Genomic DNA, 23,948 nt, shown 5'->3' with positions numbered 1-23,948 from the left:
GACTTTTTTTTTCTGTAGGTCAGTATTTACTCCACTGTGTGCCATAAAGCTTCAGTGTTTATGAGATACTCTCAAGTCCGACACATTTAGGAGACAGTGGCTAAACATGGGAACCAGGTTAAGAAACTGAAGGTCGTCAGAGCTTTTATATGTTAATGAGCTTTATAAATGGCTCAAGGAGATGTGGGGGTATGTATGTATGATACATGCTCCAGGCTTATTTACTCCCAGAACCTCTTTTACTATAGAATGTCTGCTGCCCCTGATATTCTGAGGACCACATGATGGAGGCTGATTTTCTTTGGTTGCCCTAAATATTCTATCATTTATTTTACCTGTTGATTTTCCTTTTTTTGCAGTTCTTTCCATTAGTGATATATAATTTTTGATTATGAGACCATCTTAAGAAGATGTTTTGTCCATGGGAGTCTGGGTTGCCCTGGGCTGTGGAAGTGCCCTAGGGCACTCTAGGGCAGGTTTACTGGTTTAGAAACTGTTTCTATATTCCTTTTTGTCTTGAGTATCCTCTGCGCTATCTGGATAATGTCACATCAGAACCCAGATCTGTATGTGGTGTGAGCCTGGGGTTCTGATTTCATGAAGATATGGTTTTTAACTTCCCTGCCTCCAGGAGATGGTGAGCTCCCCTCCCCTGCCTTTCCCTCGCAGATGGATGGAGTTTGTCTAGTCCCAGTATATGGGACGGCAGGTGAATAATGCTGTCCACGGGGAGCCTGTGGCATAGACATTCTCCCTGATAAGACACCAGCTTCCTGATCCAGACGCCATTCTACCTAGTAATGGCCTTAGCTTCCATTCAGCTGTCAGACTTGCTTTCCTTCTCATTTAAAGCACCCAGGCACTTCCCTCTTTCTTTTTACTACGACTCAAAGCTTTATTTTTTGCTAATATGTCACTTTTTACGTGTTTGGAGCTGTAGGGGAAGATTCCTTCCAACTCTGCTCCATCTGCCATATTGACTGCAAGGCATTCTCAATCCCTGTGTCACACTCCATTCATTTGTAGGATTAGTGCCTTGAAATAGTCTTTCAGCTTGCAGGCATTCCTCTCAAACCATGGTGCTTCAGTCCTTCTCCTTCACAGAATCAGACTGGGTGTCTTTATCCTACATAGGCAGCAGCGGAAGGCTGAACAATTCCCAGCAAGGCAATACCACCGTTTTAGTTTTGTCATCACTTTTGTTGTTTATATGAAGTCACATATTTGGCAATATGCTGTCCTAGGAGGAGAACCATACACTCAATCATTCTCACTTTGACTAACTTATTCATTTTCTCAGTATATATTTATTGAGTACTATGTGGCTGATAGCATGTTATTCACATGAGAGACATTGGTGAACAGATCAACATAAGATCCCTGCCTTTGTGGAACTTAAAGTCACATGAGGGAGATAGATTTTATTAAAAATATACAGAAATAAATAGGTTTTATCAAATATGTACAGAAATAAATATAGAGTTACAAACTATGAATGAAATGTGTTACGGACATAGAGTGGAATGAAAGCCAGTGGTTCTCGTTTCAGCTCTATTACCAATTAGCTGCATAATGTTTGGGCAGACCATTTCCCCACTGTCTGCCTTGCTTTTCTCTTATATGAGTGACTCTGGCTGCTTCCCAGGGCTCTTGTGAGTCTGAGATGAAGCAACTACACAAAGGAGCTGTTAAGTGCCCTATAAAATCTTAGGATGATGGGACTGTCAGAAAGATGAGTGCAGCTGAGTAGGTTTTCTATAGTCGGGGGAGCCTTCAGACCAGGAAATCTCCCAGCCAGTGTTATGCTAGTAAATATTTAACAACTGGCTCTGCAAAAAAACTTCTGAAAGCCCTGATTTGTTTGCTGATTCATTTGCTAATTTCCATGGTGTAAATACTTCCATCAAGGCTGATTTCAAACTACCAGTGTAATGTCACTAAACACCAAGATGGGAAGGAACTTGCACAATGAGCTCCAGCTCCATCCAGTACCTCACTGTTCCCAACAGTCCCTTGTGTGGGCATAGGACAGAAAGCAGGAGTATGATTCACAAAAGTCCTGCTAAGCTTCAGTTTAAGAAATGACAAGCATTCTTTTCTAGTAGTGCTGTCTTCTTGATTGAAAATCCTGGCAGTGGGCAGCCCTGGTGGCTCAGCAGTTTAGCACCACCTTCGGCCCAGGGCCTGATCCTGGAGACCTGGAATCGAGTCCCACATTGGGTTCCCTGCATGGAGTCTCCCTCTGCCTGTGTCTCTGCCTCTCTCTCTCTCTGTGTTTCTCATGAATAAATAAAATCTTAAAAAAAAAATCCTGGCAGTGAATGCTTGGATGCTATTGGCTCAATCCCTGAGAAGGAAGAGTATCTAGCAGGGGAATGTCCTAAGAGCACATGTGTGTGTGTGTGTGTGTGTGTGTGTGTGTTTAATTATGATTATGGTTGTTGGAATGTAGTTTCCCAAGTCATTGGGCTGCCCAGGTTTTCCAGCTTATTGTGCCTCTGAGATGTAATATTGCACAATGTTAGAACTTGGGTTTTGGAGTTAGAGGTGGGTTCACATCCCAGATCCACTACTTCCTGGCAGTATGACCTTGGATAGTAAGCTCTCTGAGATTGTTTCACATCTATAAAATGTGAACAATGATATGTATTTCACAGGATTTTTGGGTGAGTTAAATGGCATCATGCATGTAAAATGCATAGTACAGTGTCTGCTGTTCTTAAAATCAGCATTTCTCAAATCTTTAACAAATTAAGTCCATGTTTTGGAAAAAAAACTAGTTTTTTTCCCTGATCTTGTCAAAATTGGCTTCTTTTCCTCCATCCTGTGCTTTGCTCTGAATCATCCTCAACTGGACCTTTTCCCTTGCCATGTCACTGCCCTGCCTATTTTTAACCGAAGTCCCCTTCTTGATTTTCAGAACACATTTTGAAAGCAGTTGCCAATGCCCCAGTGCTCCCCATTCTATTCACAGGTCCAGGTACAGTGTGCCTGGCTGCCTGCCTCACCAGAGAGGTGGTGTAGGGGGTTCACCTTCATCTGGTGTTCTGGCTAAGGCTTGTGCTTACATCGGAAGCATGGGGAGCCAAGAACTATGAAATTCGATTTTCTCTATCCTTTTTCCACCTAGCAACCTTGTAGCCCTCAAGAGATTGGCTTTGGAATATGAAGCAGTAAGGAAGTTATGCTTTTTTCTTTGTTTAAAAGTAAAACCCTAAGCATGCCTTGTGGCAGCTGATTTCATCGTGGGATCCATAAAAAGTGTTTTCATCTGAGTACACATCACGCTGTCCTGTGATTGAAGCTACAGGGCTTCTGCTTAGATTTCATAGACTAGGAGTTGAGACCCTCTTCCTATAAAACACCAGATAATAAATATTTTAGGCTTTCTGGGCCATAGAGTCTCAATTCAACTGTGCTGTTGCAGTGTGAAAGCCACAGACAGTATGTATAAACGAGTGAGTATGGCTGTGTTCCAGTAAAATTTTATTTATGAAAACAGGTGGCAGGCTGAATGTGGCCTGTGGGCTGTAGTCTACCAGCCGCTGCTGTGGGCCTGTAACAGGCGGCTGAGAACAGTGGATAAGAGCACGAGTGCTGGCCCTGGAGTCTGTGTGAACCCCAGCTCTGCTGCTTTGTGGCCCTGGGCTTGGGCGAGGCACTTAACAAGGGTTACGAGTATCTGTTCATTGGGCTCTCACAGGAGTCCAGGGCGACAGTGTCCACAAAGGGTGGTGCAGGGCCTGGCACACGATAAATACCGGCTCCTGCTATTACTACTCGTTGCCCCCTTGCATTGGCTGGTCCCTTAACAGGAGGGGCTGTGGGAATGATTTTAGGCACATTTAAACACCAAAGCTAGTTGAAAGTTTATTTGCTTGTTTATTTTCTTAACATGGAGTCTCAATGAGAAAAACACATGGCTTGCTCTAGCTACCCAGAAGGTCACCGTTGTTGCTGAGTGCTGTGGCTTTCACAGCCCAGTAGGTAAACAGTGCAACTAAATGGAACCAGTCAGACAAGTCACGCCAAAAATAAAGATAAGTTAAATATCGACTTCATTAGACTCGGCTTGCTTTTTAGCTTTTATAATGAAGACCAAGCTGGTTGACGGGAAAGGGCATTGTCAGGAAATCCCACCTCCTCAAGGACTTCGTGGTTCATCCTTGAGCAGAGCTTTGTCAGCTGGCCACCTGCTCTGTGTCCGGCATTGTGCTGGGCAGTGGGGGTTGTGTATTGAGGAGGGACACTTCTGACCTTGCCAGAGCTCGCAGTGTAATGAGGAGCAGAAGACTGTTGGATAACCACGTGTCGAGGCAGGATGGGACTGTGGTTGCTCACCAGCAAATCCAGCATGGTCTCCAGTTTCCTTTGGCCTCTGATATCAGTCCTCTTCCCCCCCAGCTCTGCTCCTTGCTCCAGCCTGGACAGCTTCCACTGCCTCCTTGCATTGCTTATTCTGAACTCGTGTGGTCCATTCGTTCATTCAAAAAATATTAGAGTATGTATTATTTGCTATTAAGTAAGACAAGGCCCTGTTCTTAGGGATGTGGACATCTACTTGGAGCAGCACATAGTCACTCGCAAACCAAGTGCTGTGAGGGTGAGGGATAAAGCTCTGTGAGAGCAAATAATCTTAAAAAATGGACTGGAGAAGGAGGATTTCTATGGTGTGTGTATGTTTATATTTGTGTACATAGGGGTTATTTTTTACAGAGCTGAGATTTTTTAACAAACTATACAAACTTTTTTTTACAAACTATACACAGAGGCTGCTCCTCTCTCTTCCATTCCATTCATTTCTCCTCCCTTCCCTTTCTGATTGATTCTTTGCCTGTTTTGAGTATACCCAGCCTGACTTAAGTTTATATTTAGGAAATAAGGGCGAAAGCATTATTAACATATCGATACACACAAAAATATATGCAGGGTTAGAAAAATTAGAGATTTTTTCTACCCCTGGGAGTTTTCAACTTTATGCCATATTGTAAATTTAGTTGTCATATTTATCCTTTTCCCTTAAAATTTCTTTTCCTCTCCCCTCTGCTGTTCATTTTGAAAAATCTCAAACCTATATTAAAGCTTGAAGGCATGCACATTCATATGCTCTTAACCTAGATTGACCAGTTAACATTTTGCTTCATTTGTCTTATTTTCTCTCTTTACATATTTAATCTTTTATTTTGCTGAGCCATTTGACAGTAAGTTGCAGACATCATAACATTTCACCCCTAGCATTTGAGTATGTACCTCCTAAGAACAAGGAAATTATCTTTTAAAACCATAAAACCATGATCACACCAAAGAAATTTAACACTAATACAATGATATGAGCTAATACATAGCATTCAAATTTTCTGACAGTCTCAAAAGAGTCCTTTATGGCTATTTCTTTTAAATCCACGATTCAATCAAGGATCACGCATTGCATTCAGTTCCCATGTCTCTAAATCCCCTTAATCTAAAACTCTCTGTCTTTTTCTTTCTTTCTTTTTATAATATTAGTGGTTTTGGAGAATTCAGGCCAGCTGTCTTACAGAATGTTCCAAACATGGAGTTGTCTGTTTCCTCACTGTAAGATTCAAGTGAAACATTTTAGGAAGAAACTAGAGGATGCTGTGTCCTTCCCATTATGTCACAGTCAGGAAGATAAGTTTGTCCTGTTATTGGTGGTGCTAACTTAGGTCACTTGTTCAGTGATATCTGTCAGATTTTCCCATTTAGAGGCTGCCCACTCCCCTGCCATGTATTTCATAAGTAATCTGAGAGGTGATGCTTTGAAAACTGTATCTTGTTCCCCAACAATTTTTCACGCAGTGATTTGAGCATATACTGGTGAACTTTGTTCAATCAGTTATTATATTGATGGTTGCAAAATGATGTTTTTCTGTCATTCTTTCTACTTTTATTGGTTGGCATTTGGTCTGTGAAGAAGATCCCTTCCCACATTTATTTTTTTAAGATTTTATTTATTATTTATTTGAGAGAGAGAGAGAGCACACACAAAGGGAGAAGGAGAAGCAGACTCCCCGCTGAGCAGGGAGCCCGACCTGGGGCTCGATCCCAGGACCCTGGGGTCATGACCTGAGCCAAAGGCAAATGCTTAACCCACTGAGCCACCAGGAGCCCCAACCTTCCCACACTTTTAAAAGTATCCTTATGGATTCATGGGTTCTTTTTTGTTCATTGTATTATGATCCATTACTATGTTTTTCTTTTCTCTGAGAATGTTTTCTTTTTTCTGAGAATGTTTTCTTTTTTCTGAGAATGTTTTAAATTGAGTTATGACTTATGCACAGTGAAATGTACAGATACTACGCATACAGCCTAATTAGTTTTCACAAATGCATATGTACATGTAAATCCCACCCTGTCCAGATATAGAACATATCCATTCCCCCAAAAAGTTCCCTTTGGCGCCTTCCCAGTCATTCCCCATCCCACTTCACCAAGACTAATCTGATTTCTTTCTTGTTCTCTTTGATGTTTTGTCCCAAATATTGGCAATGAAAGCCCCATTTGTTGGCTCTGTATCCATTTGATGTGTGCATCTTAATCTTTGAGCACTTTTTTGGGTTCTGGCACAAGAAGGCATTTTATTATTTTTGCCAGTTGAAAATATCCCGTACTATGTATACTAGTTAAATAATTTCTCCTTTATTGAGCTTTAAGTTGCTTCCTTTTTATTTTGTTACCAAAATGCTGCAGCAAACATCCTGGAACACATATTCTTTTGTGAACAGCACTTTTGTGAGTATTTTTTGTAGACTAGGTCCTAGAAGTGATATTTCTCAAAGAGTATGCACGTTGAAATACTTGATTGATATTGGCAGATTCTTCCCTCCCCTCTTAAAGATCTGTGTTAATTAAATTTCCAGAACTAGTGCTGGTATCCCTGCAGCCTTATCAACATTGGATTTTGTCTGTCTATGTGAATATGGTAGCATGTAGAGTGTGATTTTGGACTTCTTCTTGAGCATGGTGCACATCCAAACCAGAGAGCCTCCTTCTTGGTTCCGAGCCTGATTTTCATTTGTAGACAAATGAAATCTCTCCTCAAGGGAGAGGTTAAACCAAGGAGAAATTTTTGACAGGAAACTCTCTGTCATTTGTTGACACACTCACCATTTTACAGCCAGCTTTTGGCAGATGATATTATTGTCTTGATTCTGCACTAACTGCACTTAGGAGATAAACAAGGAGAGGGATTTACGTGAGGAGCATGGTAGCCTTCCCCCCCCCAAGGCTTCTGGTCTTCCTGAGCAGTCTTTATAAAATTTGATTCAGAGTTCCTGTTCTGTATTTCTATCTTTAAATAACCATGAGACCTGATTTTTATTTTGCAGTGAACCTCGGTGAGTCTCTATTTGGGGTAGCAGGTTTATTATAACCTGTGTGTATGTGTGTGTCTGTGATCTATTACTCTGATGTCTGCTAACAGACAAAATCTTTCCATTTTTTTAATTGTAACTATTGAATCTTAGGTTAACCACCTTCGTGAATGATTTGGACGTTGGACATTTTTTTTCAGGCTGAGGAAACTCTTTGAAAGCTCTTATCTCTGCTACAGTTACCTGTGTTGATTTTCTTTATAGGTATTTGAAGCTGTGATTTCATGGATCAATTATGAGAAAGAAACCCGTTTAGAACACATGGCAAAACTGATGGAACATGTTCGTCTCCCTCTCTTACCTAGGGATTACCTGGTCCAGGTGAGTGCTGTATGAAGAACAAATTGCTTTCCTGCTCCCCCAGGCCTCTGGGAATAGCAGCAGGCAGCCCTGGTTGTATGGGGTAGTTGAGGAGTTTTATGGGTCTTTTGCATGAGTTGAGGGCACCAACCCAGTGGCTTAAGTGTGAAGCATGGTAGTGTAAGGGTTTTTATTTTTATATTTTTACATTTTTATTATTAAAGTATAGTTGACATACAATGTTCTATTAGATGGTAATGTGAGGTTTGAGAATAAGACACTTAGGGTTTAGTTCCTACTCCACTACTTGTTAGCTTTGAGTTTTTATTTAACTTCTTCAAGTCTTAGTTTCTTCTTTGATAGAAGAAATATGATAGTAGAGCCCCGTCAGGATTGTTGTGAGGACCAAAGGAGTTGTAAATATGCAAGACAGATGTTTAGCATGGAGCTGCGCATATTAGATGCTCACTGGAAGTTAGCCACTTTTACTGTAGGGGAGCTAAGCAAGAATAAGTCATTTCCATGTTTCTGTGTTCTCTTTACCTTTGTGCTAACCAACTTAGAGCTCTATTCAGGATTAGGTAAAAACCAGCTCCTCACAGGTGCCTAGCATACATATTGCTTCCTCTGAGGAAGTAAAGAAAAGTTAAGAATTACGGGGTGCTAGTGTGATGCCACATATTTAATCCTTATTACAACTCTCTGAAGCAAAGACAACCCTCTTTTTACAAGTCTAGGCCTTGGGGTTTATGGAGGCGGAGGATTATTTGGCAGTAGAAGGCAGTGTCAGGATTCAAATTCAAGTCTGTTGACCCTGAAGCACCTGCCTTCCACTAAGCAGGCTGTCACCTTTAATACTGTCTGTTTATCCATTGGCTGTAGATACTCTTCTAAGTAGGCAGAGGGCAAAACTTAAATATAGGAACAAAACAAAACAGCAAGGCAGCAGGCCAATACTCATCTATTTCCAAGAAGTTTCTGAAAGGAATGGAAGGTGTGAGGTGAGAAGAAGAGAGATGGTTCAGCAACCCAGTGGCCTAGCTCTGTCACTTCCCAGCCATCTAACACTGGGCAAGTGTTCAACCTTTCTCAACCTCTGTCTTCTCATCTCGTAAAAACAGCACCTGCTCTTATAGGATTGTTTGGGTGTAGAATGAGATAATCTATATAAAGGCTGCAACACTGTGAGCGAATGCTGGCTGATACTACTACCGTCTTGACAATCATGGATACTATTGGGAGTAGCGGGAGAACATTGTATCCTCACAAACACTTGTAAAATCATCGGCTTGTGACCCTGTTGACCATAAGTCTAATGGACCAATGAGATGATCCCTGAACCTCTGAGCCTCAGTCCAGTCCTATTCTCAGGTGCTGGGGCAAGGGCTTACAAGCCCTTCTTTGTGCCCGGCGTTTTATGGTTTGGATGGTACCACTGCCCCCTAGTGGCAGCGTCTCCTTCCTGTAGAAAAGGTTCTCTAAGCAGAGGGACTGAACTGGCCTGAGCTCCCAGTGTCAGAATCAAACCTCCTACTGTCCTGTGGGAAATGGACCAAAGGTGGAGGCGGACGTCTGGCCTCCAGCACAGCATCACTCCACAGGAAGGGCAATCTGTGGACCTGGTTTCTGGGGAAAACTAAAGAGGCCTTAGAGACCCTTAGTCATAACCTCAATCAGGTGTCCACAACTGAAACTTAAAGATACTAGTTCTTAAGTTATTATGGCAAAGTAGGGTTTATATCTGGAGGAGAAGGAGGTCAGAGGTAGTGGGCATGACCCTTCTACCCCTCTTTTCAAAGGGCTCTTTTCAGAACATCTCTGGAAGAGGATGTTTCATTAACACTTATTTAACTTTGAAGTTTCAAACTAGTACAGCCTGCTAGGGGTGGCTGATCTTGGTTGAGGACACAGGGAAAGCCCTGGGCAGACCTGTACCAGCACTTATTTCTGGGGAAGGCGTTTTTGTTTGTTTTTTAACCACTAATGTTTATTAGGCTTTATTAAATATTTTGAAATATTGAAGAAGTGTGTAATAGGCTATATTTAAATTTTTTAAGTTGTGATTATGTATATATAACATAAACTTTACCATTTTGACCATTTTTAAGTCTGCAGTTCATTCAGTGTACTAATTGTATTCATCATGCTGTACAACCATCACTATATCCATTCTTAAACTTTCTTATCACCCCAACTTGAAACTTTACATGGTGAAGTATTAACTCCCTGGAGGAAATTTTCATTCAAGCTGAACGCGTTCTTTGGGAGAAGTAGCTGTTTATGCATTTCATCTTCCATCCAAGTTTTTGAAGATATCCTTTCTTGGGGCGCTTGGGTGGCTCAGTTGGTTGAGTGTCTGCCTCTTGGTTTTGGCTCAGGTCATGATCTCAGGGTCATGTGATGGAGCCCTGCATCAGGCTCTGTGCTTAGTGAAGAGTCTGCTTGTCTCTCTCTCTCTCCTCCTCTACTCCTGCCCATGTTCATGCTCTATCTCTCTCTCTCCCTCTTTCTCAAATAAATAAAATCTTAAAAAAAAGAAAGAGAGCCTCTCTCGCCTGTTTTAATTTTTTTAACTGACCTAAAGGCTTATAATTTGTCTCAACCTGGGTCAGTCCATCAGTGGTGGTGGGGCAAGTGGGGAAACCTTCCCCCAAAATGGAGTATTCCTGGGCGTCACTTCTGGGGAAGGAGGTGCCCAGTGGTGACAGGGGCCCTGTCATGCCAATCCTTCTTTTCCTACTGAATGTCTTCCCAGCAGGTGATGGCCCGGCCACATCTCCATTCCTAGTTACAGGTGAGGCTCAATCATGCCTTGTGCGTAACCAGCTTGAGGGCCAAGGTAGTTGAGATGGGGAGGCCCTTCTCCTCCTCTAACTGGATTTGAGTGCTTCAAGGTCAGAACCTTTGTCTTGCTCATCTTTTTCTTCCCAGAGTGTAGCACTGGGCTGTCCAACCATGAGACATTCAATCTCTGTTAGCTGTTGAATGGAATCTATCTCTGCTGCTAGCTCCTAAACACTCCAGCAAAGAAAATGTGAAGGGGCCTCCGAAGACCACACTACCCCTTACAGATATACCGCATAGCAATGTGACATAGGCCAAAGGACAGGATTTGAGAATCAGAGCACCAGCATGGTTTCACCCTTGGTCTTGCTCATGACATCTTTTGGCTTATATTTGCTGAGCATCTGCTTGGGTCCATAGCTTTGGAGTATGTGAAGAAGCCACAGTTCCAGCTTAGATAGGGTCCAAGATGAAGTCAGTGGGTGCAGGACATTCTTTCTTCTCTGATATCACCACTTGATTATAGAGCATCTCATTGGCCAGTTTTACCCCTGAGGCTTTCACTATAAGAAAATGGTTATGAATTCTTCCTGATTGTCACCTTGTTTTACTCTATGCCTCCAGAGGTTGGCTCATGGATCCTGCTCTCTTCCTCTTTCTCTCCTTCTCCTCTCAAATGTGCGATCATTTGCCCTAAACATTAAAGGCACTCAAACTAGGAGGAACATGAGATCAAGCCTTCAGGACAACTAATTGTCTTTGTTTTGCATAATTGCGCTTAAGCCTATGAACTAACAAACAAACACAGGTTATATCCCGGTCTGTTTGATGCCGGAACTTAATCACCTCCACTGTGCTCTTGAAATGCAGGAGGTAGGCACTAAGTTTTAAGTCTGTGATCTTTCATTTGGAGTCTGAGATGATGTGGCCGGGGAATAAAGGGGTGTGGGAAAACAGAAATGATCCAGCCCTGAGGAGGCAGATTGGGAAATGCGGCTGAGCTCTGCTTCTGGATCACCTGTGGATTATTTCCTCCAGACAGTTGAAGAAGAAGCTTTGATAAAGAATAACAACACCTGTAAGGACTTCCTCATTGAGGCCATGAAATACCATCTGCTCCCTCTGGATCAGAGGCTCTTGATTAAGAACCCAAGGACCAAGCCCAGGACTCCAGTTAGCCTGCCCAAGGTAAGCCCCAGCCCAGTCAATGCAGCAGATGGGACTGTGTTCTGGGCCAGTGGCCTTCCACTCCTGCCTCCAAGTCTTTCCTCACCCATGGTTACCCTGCTTGGTGGCATTTACGACCTAAGTGATGGAGTCTACTGGTTCCTTTTGAATCTGCTGGTACCTCTCTCTTTTAGGGTCTTTCTTTTCAAAGAATTTCCAGTAACCTCCGGAGTCACTAGGGAGTTTTGAGAATAACTTAGAGCTCTTTCTTCTCTCCTCCTTCTTTGCTCTGAGTTCTTTTTTTTTTTTTTAAAGATTTATTTTTATTTATTTATGATAGAGAGAGAGAGAGAGAGAGAGAGAGAGAGGCAGAGACACAGGCAGACGGAGAAGCAGGCTCCATGCAGGGAGCCTGACGCGGGACTCGATCCCGGGACTCCAGGATCACGCCCTGGGCCAAAGGCAGGCGCGATACCGTTTAGCCACCCAGGGATCCCCTTTGGTCTGAGTTCTATTTCTTTTGGAAACAAAGGAATGGCTGGGTGGTCCTTGACTTAGTGATGGTCCTAACACTCCTCTTTCTAGGCTTATTTGAATCAGAATAGTTCTAGTCTGGTTCTTTCTCTCACTGCAGAGCCCTACAGAACAGTTAGGGCCACCAGATACACACTGGCCACTTTGGTTCCTTGCAAGGCCCTTCCCCTTACTGGTCATCCAGTCCTTCATCTGCAGAATGAAAGGTCCTGTCCTGGCTGTCTCTATTAAAGTCCTTCCCAGTTTGGCATCCCAGTAGGCTCTCTAGGATCCTAACATACGGACATCTCAGGAAAGGCCCCAGCCACCCCAAGAGGAAAGGCAAGCAGGGTGGAGTGAGTTGTGTTGACTCATTGACTACACAGCAAGGCAGCACCAGGGAATTATGTTAGGCCTTCGATTTATCCTCCTCTTCCTCTTTGTGGCTGGCTGCCATGCTCCTTGTCTGCAGCTTCCAAGGTTTTCAAAGCATTAGAAGAGCATTTTGTCTAAGACCACATGTTTGGATTCTCTGAGGTCTGTGGTTTTCCTCTCTCCACTCTGCTCTGTGACTCTGGGTCATGGAGAATTTAGTGAGTGCAATGTGAACAAAGGTTACAAATATCCCAGCTAATACAGGCTACTGACACTTATTGAGTGCTGCTTCTTTGCCAAGCAGTAGGCCGCAGGCCTCACACGCACATCTTTCGTAATCCTCCTAAAAGCCCTTTATGGTGGAGACAGGTATCCTATTCTACACAGAGGAAACTGGAGGTCAGAGAGATTAAGTGACTTGCCTAAGGTCAACACAGCTAATGGAGTAGAACCAGGGTTTGAATTGTATATTTCTCACCCTCCAACCTGGGTGAACCCATCCCATCCTGTCCCTGGCTTCATCTTTGTAAACCTGAGGGTATATACCTACCTGTCTGCTTCCTGTTGCCTTGTGCAGGTTAGAAGGGGCAGCCACAGGTCAAGGGCCTGGGTCCGGCTGGCCATTTGCCTTACTGCATGTTGAGACTTTTATTTTACTGAAGTATTGCATTGAAACTACTTAATATTTTTCAAACTGAATATAACTTCAATTATAGAAATATATGCTCATTGTAGACTATTTAAAAAGGTATTGTATTTTTGAAAAAGAGAGTAAAACTCCCCTGAAACTCCTCCACCCAGGAGCAGTCATTGCTCTTCCCTTGGTGAATGCTCTTCCTGACCTATCTCTGCGTGCCTATTCGTAGAGATAAAAATGTGCCCTTTTAGATAAATGGAATCTTGCTGCATGAATTAAAGTCATTTCTATCCCCTACTCAAAGCAGACTGCTTTCATCGTTATCAGTATGGGTGAAATCAACATTTAAATTACAATAGGTACATGGTATTTAATTATATTTATGTATCATTATTTATTTAACTGTCCTCTATGTATGGACCTTCTAATAATTTCCACTTTTTATATAGTAAACATTTCTGTTTTAACCTTTCAAAGATGGCATGTTGTTTTAGTTTGCATTTCTTTCATTATGAGTGAGAATGGTGTGGGTTTCCTATGATTATGGTCTCTGTTAATTCTTTTTTGGGGAATTTTCTATCATGTCGTTTGCCTGTTTTTCTATTGGGCTGTATTTTTTTTTTTTTTTTAAGATTTTGTTTATTTATTCATGAGAGACAGAGAGAAAGAGAGGTAGAGACACAGGCAGAGGGAGAAGCAGGCTTCCTGCGGGGAGCCCGATGTGGGACTCATCCTGGGACTACAGGGTCATGCCTTGAGGTGAAGGCAGATGCTCAACCACTGAGCCACCCAGGTGTCCCTGGGTTGTATGTTTTTTATAAATGTTTTTTAAGGGCTATTTTTACTTTAAAGAGGTGAGGCCTTTGTATGTATTTCCAATATTTTTTCTTAATTTGCATTTTGCCTCTAACCTTTTCTATAACTTTTCTTTCTGAATCCCCCAAAACAATTTTAAGTTAGTCATATTGATATCTTTTGCTTTATAGTTTAGGTTTTACATCTTGCTTAGACATGTTTTAAAAAAAGACTCCCATGTTTTCTTCAAGTACTTTAGTGAATTCTGTTTCACATTCGAATCTTTGATGCACTTAGAATTTATTTTGGTGTAAGGGGTGAGGGTAGGAATCCAGCTTCATTTGTATGACAAATGATGAGCCAGTTGCCTCAAAGTTATTTTATTAATCTTCCCCCTTCATTAATCTGAATACCACCTTTATTATGACCGAAATTTCCTTAAGCTTGAATATTGAAGTCTTGAGAATACTGCTTCTAAGGTGCAGTGCTGTTCTATGTGGAGGAGGCTTCTTCCATCCCAGGTTCTTAGCTGGCATTGTTGCATGTCTTTGTGACTTCTCTCTTTGGAAAAGGAGGCTCTTATCTTACATCAGGTTACTGACATCTTTTCCTGGGGAGTGTGTTCTGGAGCTGAGGAAATGGCGCAGAGCTGGCTCAGTTGCTTTGTGTGGAAGCCATACCCAGTGACCTTTCCCTTTCTAGACTCTGCATCTAGCCTTTACCACACATCCTATCTCAAGAAGACACTTTTAAAAATCAAAGCCATTTTTTTGCCTGAGTCCTGACCTAGCCTGCTGAGACCATGCCTCCCTTTCCAGATGATGAATCTGTGGTTGAGAAGAGTCTACCCCTCTTTCAGGAGGCGCCAATGTTGTCCTGCTGTCATCTCTACTCCTTAGGAACCACTATTTTCAGAATGAAAATGTTTAGATTCTTGGGCATACAGACTTCTGCAGGCAACAAGAACCAAGACTTCTTGTGAATCTATTGAAGGAATTTTAAAAAGGACATCATGGCTCTTAGCCTCATTGTTCCCTCAACTTTAATCCTTGAATGATTCAAGGTTCTCTTGTCCAACCTGCTTCTCAAACTCTACTCTGTCATCATTGTTTGGGCACTTAAGTTAGTGAGCGGAGCCCCACTGTGGGTTTGAGGAGTGGGATGTCCTGAGGGAGACTGTCACTTTGAAGATTATCTGATGGTACATCATCTCATTAAGTCATCACAATATTACGGTGTTAACTCTTCATATCCCTAGTTTACTAAGTTTACTCAGAAAGGTTAAGTAACTTGCCCGGTTACACAGCTAGTTAAGTGTGGAGCTGGGATGTAACAAGGTCTATTCCACTCTAGAGTCTGTGTTTTTCTCTCCTACCAGATTACCTCCCAGGGGCAGGTTTTTTTTTCAGATTTTGGTGGCAGACAAAAAAGATCCTTTTCTTTTCTTCTTCTCATTATTTTTTAAATCAATATCTCCCTTAATTAAACTCTGTAACATCCATTCATCTCTTTAAGGGATGGATTCCAATACTATTATTTGCTACTTTTCAAATTAAGACTTTATATTTTTAGAGCAGTTTTAGGTTCACACCAAAATTGAGGGTAAGGTAGAATGATTTTCCATATACCTTCTGCCCCCACACATGCATAGCTTTCCTCATTATCAACATCTCAGATTATTTGCTTTTAAATTCAGTTTTATTGAGGTATAGTTGATACATAATAAAATTCACTTTTTTTAGGGATACAATTTGATAAAATTTGAGAAATGCATACAGTTATGTAGCTGCATCCTAATCAAAATATAGAATATTTTAAATACTCGAAAACGTTCCATTGTGCTGCTCTATAGTCAAGCCCCTTCTTTTACCCCTAGGTTTTGGCAACTACTGATCTGATTTCTGTCCATATTACAGCTTTGTCTTTTCTAGAGTGTTATATAACTGAAATCATGCCATATATAGCCTTTTGAGCTTGCCTTCTTTCTTTTAGCATAATGCTTTTGAGATTCATCCATGTTGTTGCACATATAAAGAGTTCATTCCTTTTTATTGCTGAGTAATATTCCATTGTTTGGATGTACCATAATTTGTTTATCCATTCACCCATTGATGGACATTTGGGTGTCCATTTTTAGCTATTATGGAAAAGCTGTTTGAACATTCACTTACAGATCCCTGTATGGACTTATATTTTAATTTCTCTTGGGTAAATACCTAGGAATAGGATTGCTGGGTTGTATGGTAAGTATATGTTTGACTTTATAAGAAATTGCTAAACTGTTTTTCCAAGACAGCTGTACCATTATGTATTCTCATCAGCAATGTATGAGAGCTCCAGTTACTCCACAGCCTTACTACTACTTGTATTATCTATTTTTTAAAAATTTTGGCCCCTGTAGTAGGTAGGTGGTTGTATCTCACAATGGTTTTAATTTACATTTCTCTGATGACTAATGATGTTGAGCATCTTTTCATGTGCTTATTTGCTGTTTCTATATTTTCTCTGGTGAAATATGTTCAATTTTTTTTTCTTTAAAAAATTGGGTGGTTTTATTCTTACTGATTTCTACGAGTCCTTCATATGTTGTGGAATGTAAGTCTTTTATCAAATTTGTATTTTGCAAATATTTTCTCCCAATCTGTGTCTTGTCTTTTTATTTTCATAGATGTATTTTTGGGAGGGTAGAAGTTTTAAATTTTATCATTTTTTTCTGTTATGATTGATGTATTTCATGTTTTATCTAAAAAAAATCTTTGCATTATCTAAGATTACAAAGATTTTCTCCTATACTTTTTTTTTTCTAGAAATTTTAAAGTTTTAGGTTTTACATTTGGGTCTGTGATCCATTTTGAGATTTCTTTTTAATATGGTGTGTGAGGTAAGGGTGAAAGTTCATTTGTTTTGTATTTGAATGTCCAGTTTTTCCACAGCATTTAGTAGAATGATTCTCCTTTTTCCATTGAATAGGCTTGGCACCTTTGTTGTAAATAATTGACTCCATATATGCTGGTCTATATGTGGATACTATTCTGTTATTTTTATCTATTTGCCTATCTTTCCACCGATACCTTGTTGCTTTGATGACTAGCTTTATAGTAATTCTTGACATCAAGTAGTATGAGTCCTCTAGTTTTGTTTTTCAGAGTTGTTTTGCCTATTCTAGGTACTTTGTATGTTCATTTATCTTTTAGAATCAGCTTGCCTGTTTCTACAAGAAAGCCTTTGATAGGGATTGTGTTAAATTCTTAGGGTCAATTAGGGGGAATTCATATATTAACAATACAGTAGTCCCCTCTTATCCTTAGGGGTTGTGTTCCAAGACCCCCCATGGATGGCTGGAACTGTGGATAGTATTGTATATACTGTTTTCTTCCTATACATAAATACTTCAGATAAACTTTATAAATTGGGCACAGTAAAAGATTAATAGCAATAATTAGTCATAAAATAGAACAATTATAACAATGTGCCATAATAAAAATTATGCAATATATGATTTCTTTCTCAAAATATCTTACTGTACTGACTCACCCTTTTTCTTGTAATGATGAGAGATGATAAAATGCCTACGAGATGAGATGAAGTGAGGTGAATGATGTAGGCTACTGTTGACCTTCTGACCATACGTCTGAAGGAGGATCATCTGCTTCTGGATCAAGGTTGTTCATGGGTAACTGAAACTGCACAAAGCAAAGCTGGATAAGTGGAGGGAGGGGGGTATGCTGTACTAATCTTCTGATCCATTATCACAGTATGTATTTCCATTTATTTTGTCTTCTTTAATTTCTCTTAGCAACATGTTACAGTTCTTTTTTTTTTTTTTTTAACATGTTACAGTTCTTAATGTATGGATCTTGTAGGTCTTTTGTTAGGTTTATTCTTAGGTATTTCATAGTTTTTGATGCTCTTGTAAATCTTTTCTTTTAAAGTCTACTTTCTAATAGTTTATTGCTACCATGTAGAAATACAGTTGATGAGAAAAACTCTTTAATGGAGGAGAGGTCAGGTTGGTGATGGCTTCACTGGTTTCTGAAAAGCAGGGGCAGTAGTTCAACAAGATGACCATATGCCCTGGGCTGACACTTTAGGGAGGTATTCAGGGTTCTCTTCTAGATACCTCCTTCACTAAACTATAGATTCCATGATAGCAGGCATTACTCATCTCTGTCCTTAGCATGTAGTCTGGAGTCTGGCACAGGATGGGCAATAGTAAAAGTTTTCATGAATGAAAGTATAATTTTTTAAAGATTTTATTTTGAAGTAATCTTTCCACTCAATGTAGGGGCTCAGACTTACAACCCTGAGCTTCAGAGTTGCACACTCTACCAACTTAGCCAGCCAGGTGCCCTGAAAAAGATATATTTTTATTTTAAGATTTTACTTATATATTTGAAAGAGAGAGAGAAAATATGAGCAGGGGAGGGGCAGAGGAAGAGGGAAAGAATCTCAGGCTGACTCCATACTGAGCACAGAGCCCAACATGGGCCTTGATCCCATGATTCTGAGATCATGACCTGAGCCAAAACCAAGAGTCGTATGCTTAACCAATTATGCCACCCAGGTATCCTAACAGATAGATTTTTTTTAAAAAAGATTTTATTGGGTGTCCAATTTTAGCTATTTTTTGGGGTGTCCATTTATTCATTCATGAGAGACACAGAGAGAGAGAGAGGCAGAGACACAGGCAGAGTGAAAAGCAGGCTCCATGCAGGGAGCCCAATGTGGGACTTGATCCCAGGACTCCAGGATCAGGCCTTGGGCTGAAGGCAGGCACTAAACTGCTGAGCCATCCAGGGATCCTGAAGAGATAGATTTTTAAAGAAGAAATAATCTCATAGAGATTTAGTACTGACCATTTCTATCATGCCACGTTGTTTTCTAATACTGTCAGCATTCATACATGTATTTTTTGCAGAGATGTAGTGATACCCTACTTGGTATTATCCTTTGATGCTAATGTAGATTAACCCTAGGACATTTGGCTCAGCACAGGTCCAATATCAAATGAATCTCCCCATTCCTGGGGAGTTGGATAGGTGGTCAAGCATTTAAATTAAAAACAATAGCACCAGCAGGAAAGTAATAAACCGTCATGCATGCATTAACTCAATTCACTCATTCAACACAATTCCATTGAGTAGTCTCTGATTGCCAGGCACTGGGCTTGATGCTAAAGCCATAGAGCCTCATGTGAACTGGTCTCTTGTCCACAGTGCTCCAGACTCAGGGGAGGGAAGACGGATGTCACAGGACAATTATAGTGGATCATGTAAGTGCCACAATGAAGGTATGGGCAGGATACTCTGGGAGCACAGAGAGAGGTGAGGGCTGGAGAAAGCTTTCTGTAGGAGCTGATGCCTGAGCTATCTTCAAGGTCAAAGGGATATTGTCTTTAAGAGTGAACATCCAGAAATTGGTTTAAATGACCGCAGGAGAGGAGGGCTGGCTCACCACCTCAGATGGCCACTTAGAGTAAGTTGTACTCGGTGCTTTGTTCCTTCCCTAGGTTACTGTTCTTAACACCCAAGACGTTAATGATGACATGAACAGGGTTGTTTAAATATGGTTTCCTTGTGTTTTAAACACAGCACTTTATATATATTATTTCATCTTCGTAACAACTCTGAAAGTTTTCATGTTGGAACAAACTCCATGTTGGAAATTCAATGAGATTGAATGACTTGCCCAGGGCTTCATAGCTAAGTGGGAATATAAAGACTCAGATCCAGGTCTGGCTGACTCATAGCCACTATACAATACTAACTCCACAATGATGATAACAGCAGATAATAATAACCCTCCAAATGTGAGCCCTCAGAATATGCCAATCCCTGGGCTAAATGATTTACATTTATTATCTCATAGGATTTACATGGTTATAATCATCCCCATTCTACACATGCAGAAATTGGATCTTGGGTTATGTCACTTACTCATTATGTATGAATTCTGTATTTCTGCATTACAAATTACCCTAACCTTGGTGACTTAACACAGTAAATGTTTACTATTCTCACACTTTCCATGGGCAGGAGTCCCAGCTCTGCTGGGTCATCCTGGCCCAGGGCCTCTTGTAAAGTTGTAGTTGAGCTCTTGGTCAGGACAGTGGTCATTTCCAGGCTTGTTTGGAGTGAGGGGCGGTGGGGAAGTGAGTGTAGATCTGCTCCTCAGCTCACTGTTGTGAGCTCTCTCCATAAGCTTCCTGAGTATCATCATGACATGGAAGCTGGTTTCCCTTGTGGCGAGAGATTTTATAGGAGGACAGTGAGAGAGCATGCCCAAGACAGAAGCTATAGTCTTTGTATAACCTGTTCTCCAAGTGATGGGACATTTTTTCTGCTGTATTCTGTCTGCAGGGTACAAGTCAGTAAGTGCAGCCCACACTCAAGGGGAGAGCGGATAAGTTCCATGTCTTGAGTGGAAGAGTATAAGATAATTTGTTACATATCTTGAAAGCACCGCTAATAAATTGCTGAGCTGAGATTCAAACCCAGAAGGACTGACTCCAGACAAAAACACATGTATGAATGCTGACAGTATTAAAAACAACTTGGCGTTGTGAGCTTTGAGCTGTTCTGTTATATTGCCTCCATATTTCACACAAGAATTTTTCGCTGGTAATGTGTGGGAAGAAACTCAATTCCTGCCCTTTGGGGACTTTTAAGAAGTCCTCTGAGAGAGTAAGGTAGAAATAGACAATTGGATGGGGCTCCTGGGTGGCTCAGTCAAGTAAGCATTCAACTTTTGATCTCAGCTCAGACCTTGATCTCAGGGTCATTATTTCAAGCCCTATGAGTTCAAGCTCCATGCTGGATGTGGAGCCTACTTGAAAAAAAAAAAAATGAAAGAAAGAAAAATATATAAGTAGCCAAATAAGTAGAGGAAGAGAAGTAAGGAGATCATTGGACCAGTTGAAGGAACCAGCCATAAGAATTGCAAGGGCAGGTTAGTTTGGGCTTTCATGAATTCAATCCAGATAGGCTTTCTAACAGAGGACACTTTGAGAAACACAGCAGTGGAAAGAGATTTGTACTGTCTTCAATTCTCAGCAGTGAACCTGTTTGCAAGCCAAGCCCCTTCCCTGAAGAAAATAGGACTCTGCCTTTAGATAGCTGTAGAGGCTAATGAGAGCGTTTTTTTCCTGAGCCACATATGCACAGATCATACTGACACATTCAAGCCGGAACAGCTAATAGCATCATCTAGGCTCCCACACATTCACCACCCAGCACTTCCCTGAGGCTGGGTTGCCATGGACAACCGGAGCTGTCTCCCAGTCTCTCAAAACACTCCTACGTTACCCTGTTCCACAGATGGCAGCAGAGAAATGAGGTCCCAGCAAGATGCAAATGAACCTTTGGAGATGTACTGAGCCTGGCACTTTTCACTGTCATTTCAGTTCAAGTGACATCTCCATTCAACTCTTTAAAAATGACGGTGAAAAGCCATTTGGGCCAGAAGTGGGCAGCTTTCTCCCAGCTTGGCCTGTCCTTTCAATAGATGGCATTGGGAACAAGGCTATTGGTAGGGTGGGTAGGCTGACTTTTAAGCTGGGCCAGGGCCCTGGGTGGGCACTGCTCCTCTTTAGTGTGATCCTTCAGATGGACCCAGGCCGCACCTAGAAAATAGCCTGGGGTTCTGAAACAGGTCCTGTCATCACTCTGGAATTAGTGATGCTCACTTTCTTGTTCATAGATCCTAAGTGCCCTTCTCCACCATTTATGGGGAGTCTGTTTTTTAACAACTGCTTTAACCAATAATAATGGTGCTGGTGTTGACTGAATAATAGAAGCTAACATTTCATGTATATGATTTACCAAGCTCTGTGCCACGTGCTTTGTATCTTTAAGGCTCCTGACACCCACAAGAGAAACATCCTATTATCCTCATAATACAGGTAACGAAAGTGAGGTTCTGCAAGGTTAAATGTCTTGCCCATGGTCACACAGCTATTTAGTGACTGGGCTGATACTTGAGCCCGGATGTGTCTGACTCCAAAGTCCATATTCCTACTCCTTCTTTCTTCCCTGGGTCTTGCTCTCAAGTTGCTGCTTCTCCGCTTCCCACCGTCTCTGCACTTTGGCTGTCAATTCTTGCCTGGAGCAACTGTTGCTCAGGAACCTGCTGGGACAAGTCTTCTGCCTCGACCTCGACACACTCCTTTGGATGAATTGGTGTTAGCCCTGCGGCCCCACGCACCAGGGTAAGAGAGACTCTCGCTTCCTGCCCTGGCCCGAGGGACCGACTGGCTGGGCCTGCCTTCTGCCCAGCTCACTGGTCATGGAAGAGTTCGGACACGCACTCCACTCTTGCCTGATGAAAAAAGTTTACAGAGCCCAGTTTTTTCCTCTCACTGTAGTGAAAGTCTGATGACGTAGAGGTGAGGGTCATGACTGACAGGTGAGCCAGAAAGCTCTGCTCCGTTCGCCTACTGTGCTTTTCTCTGGCTGGTCTCGGGTACCGGGGACACTGTAGCTCTCCCATGGGGTGGCCATCATACTCTGAGGAGGGACTAACATGCCTTTCCTTCCCCAGTCACACTTTTGAAGTCTTAAGTCCTCCATGGAAGGGGATAGCCTTACATATGTATTTAAAAACCATCTTGTTACAAGATTGGGAGTGAAATTTCTTTTCTAAGGAATCAGGTAGTCTTCCATGGTCTCACTAAGCTCCCTAAAATAAAGGGCCATTTGCCTTTCCAAGATAAGAGTGTTGCCCTTGGGAGTTGTCCAGCAGCCTTGCTGTCCATGGTTGAGTCTGGCTCACCTGTCTTCTGTCAACTGGAACTCTCCATCCACCAGAACCTGTGCAGCCTTCATTCAATACGGGGGACTCCAGAGACGTGGGGTTAGGACCCTGTGGTTTGCTACCAGACTCCCCAGTACCCCGCAGTCCCTGAACATGAGTAAACTATATTTGGTCTAGCATAATTGTTAGCCTGGAACCAGTTCTTTATTGTGATACCTGTATGACCCCTGGTAGTTCTCACAGGGTTACCTAAAGGATACTGTTAAAAATAACAATCATTAAGCTGATTGGATTCAATGATTTCTATTATAGGCATTACAAATCTTTAGTAGATTGGGACTTAGGGGTGTTGGGGAAAGAAAGAAATATGCCTGTTTAACATCCTGGGTCTGAGTTTTTTCTGAAAATGTTAAATGAGAGCTTATAGGAGAAAACTGTTTAAGTGTCTTCATGCCCTAATATCTTACCGTCTTCCTAAGCAGCTAGAGGTTTATAATTTTATGGATGTAATGCATGTAGACTTTAGGGAATACTCCTGTTTGTCTAATTGGTTGCTAAGATCAGGTATCTATGGAAACAGCCATCCTTTAGTATTCAAGATAGGAAGTTTATTTCTTTTACTCTGTGCGATTATACAAGGAGTATAGTGTTTCTTGTATGATGGCTTCTTGCAAGGCCTGCTGTAGAAATTGGATTTCTTAGGTCTGTGAAAGAAGCAGAAAGGATGCCTTCTCCTTCTCCTGCCTTGAGCTACCTCTACATTTTCAGAAACCAATGGTCCTCCCCCACAAAACCTCATAATTAACTCTTCCCAGATTATTGTACAAGTTTTGAATATTAAAAATTGTCTCTCAACAGTGGCTTTATGAGCTCCAAGCCAAGTTTATTTTGAAACCTTGTTCTGTGTTACTTTTGTCTTTCTACTCAGGTTTTACCTTACCACTGAAATTTTTTACATTTGTATAACACTGTTTCTATGTAACTGTGAAAATTCTCAGATGTAAGTACTGTGTTTTTGCCAGTATGAATATACCTTCTTACCTCTGGCATAAGATTTATTTTGTTTTATGTTCTATACAGAGGAAGGCTGATAACTTGTACAAAGAATAAGCATCTTTCCTCTGGTAGTTGAGAGAAAAGATGGGGAAAGTTCTCTCTCTCTCTCTCTTTTTTTTTTTTTTATCTATCTATCTATCTATCTATCTATCTATCTATCTATCTATCTATCTATCTAT

The 23,948-nt window shown here is 41.4% G+C and overlaps 1 protein-coding gene across 4 annotated transcripts in view; it reads left to right on the top strand.

Annotated features, from left to right (window-relative positions):
* KLHL3 (kelch like family member 3) overlaps positions 1 to 23,948 on the top strand; it is a 113,315-nt gene that overhangs the window by 65,417 nt on the left and 23,950 nt on the right. For 3 of the 4 annotated variants that reach the window (XM_077911799.1, XM_077911798.1, XM_077911800.1), the window contains exons 7-8: positions 7,596 to 7,712; positions 11,514 to 11,663. In XM_077911799.1, the coding sequence (XP_077767925.1) occupies positions 7,596 to 7,712; positions 11,514 to 11,663 (267 nt within the window). The remainder of the gene's footprint in view (positions 1 to 7,595; positions 7,713 to 11,513; positions 11,664 to 23,948) is intronic. The other variant, XM_077911801.1, reaches the window with a different exon arrangement.

This window comes from Canis aureus, chromosome 10 (genome assembly GCF_053574225.1).
Source record: "Canis aureus isolate CA01 chromosome 10, VMU_Caureus_v.1.0, whole genome shotgun sequence".
In the NCBI taxonomy this organism is placed as follows: domain Eukaryota; kingdom Metazoa; phylum Chordata; class Mammalia; order Carnivora; family Canidae; genus Canis; species Canis aureus.
The sequence above is the reverse complement of the archived record's forward strand: the minus strand, read 5'-3'. Positions and strand labels throughout refer to the sequence as shown.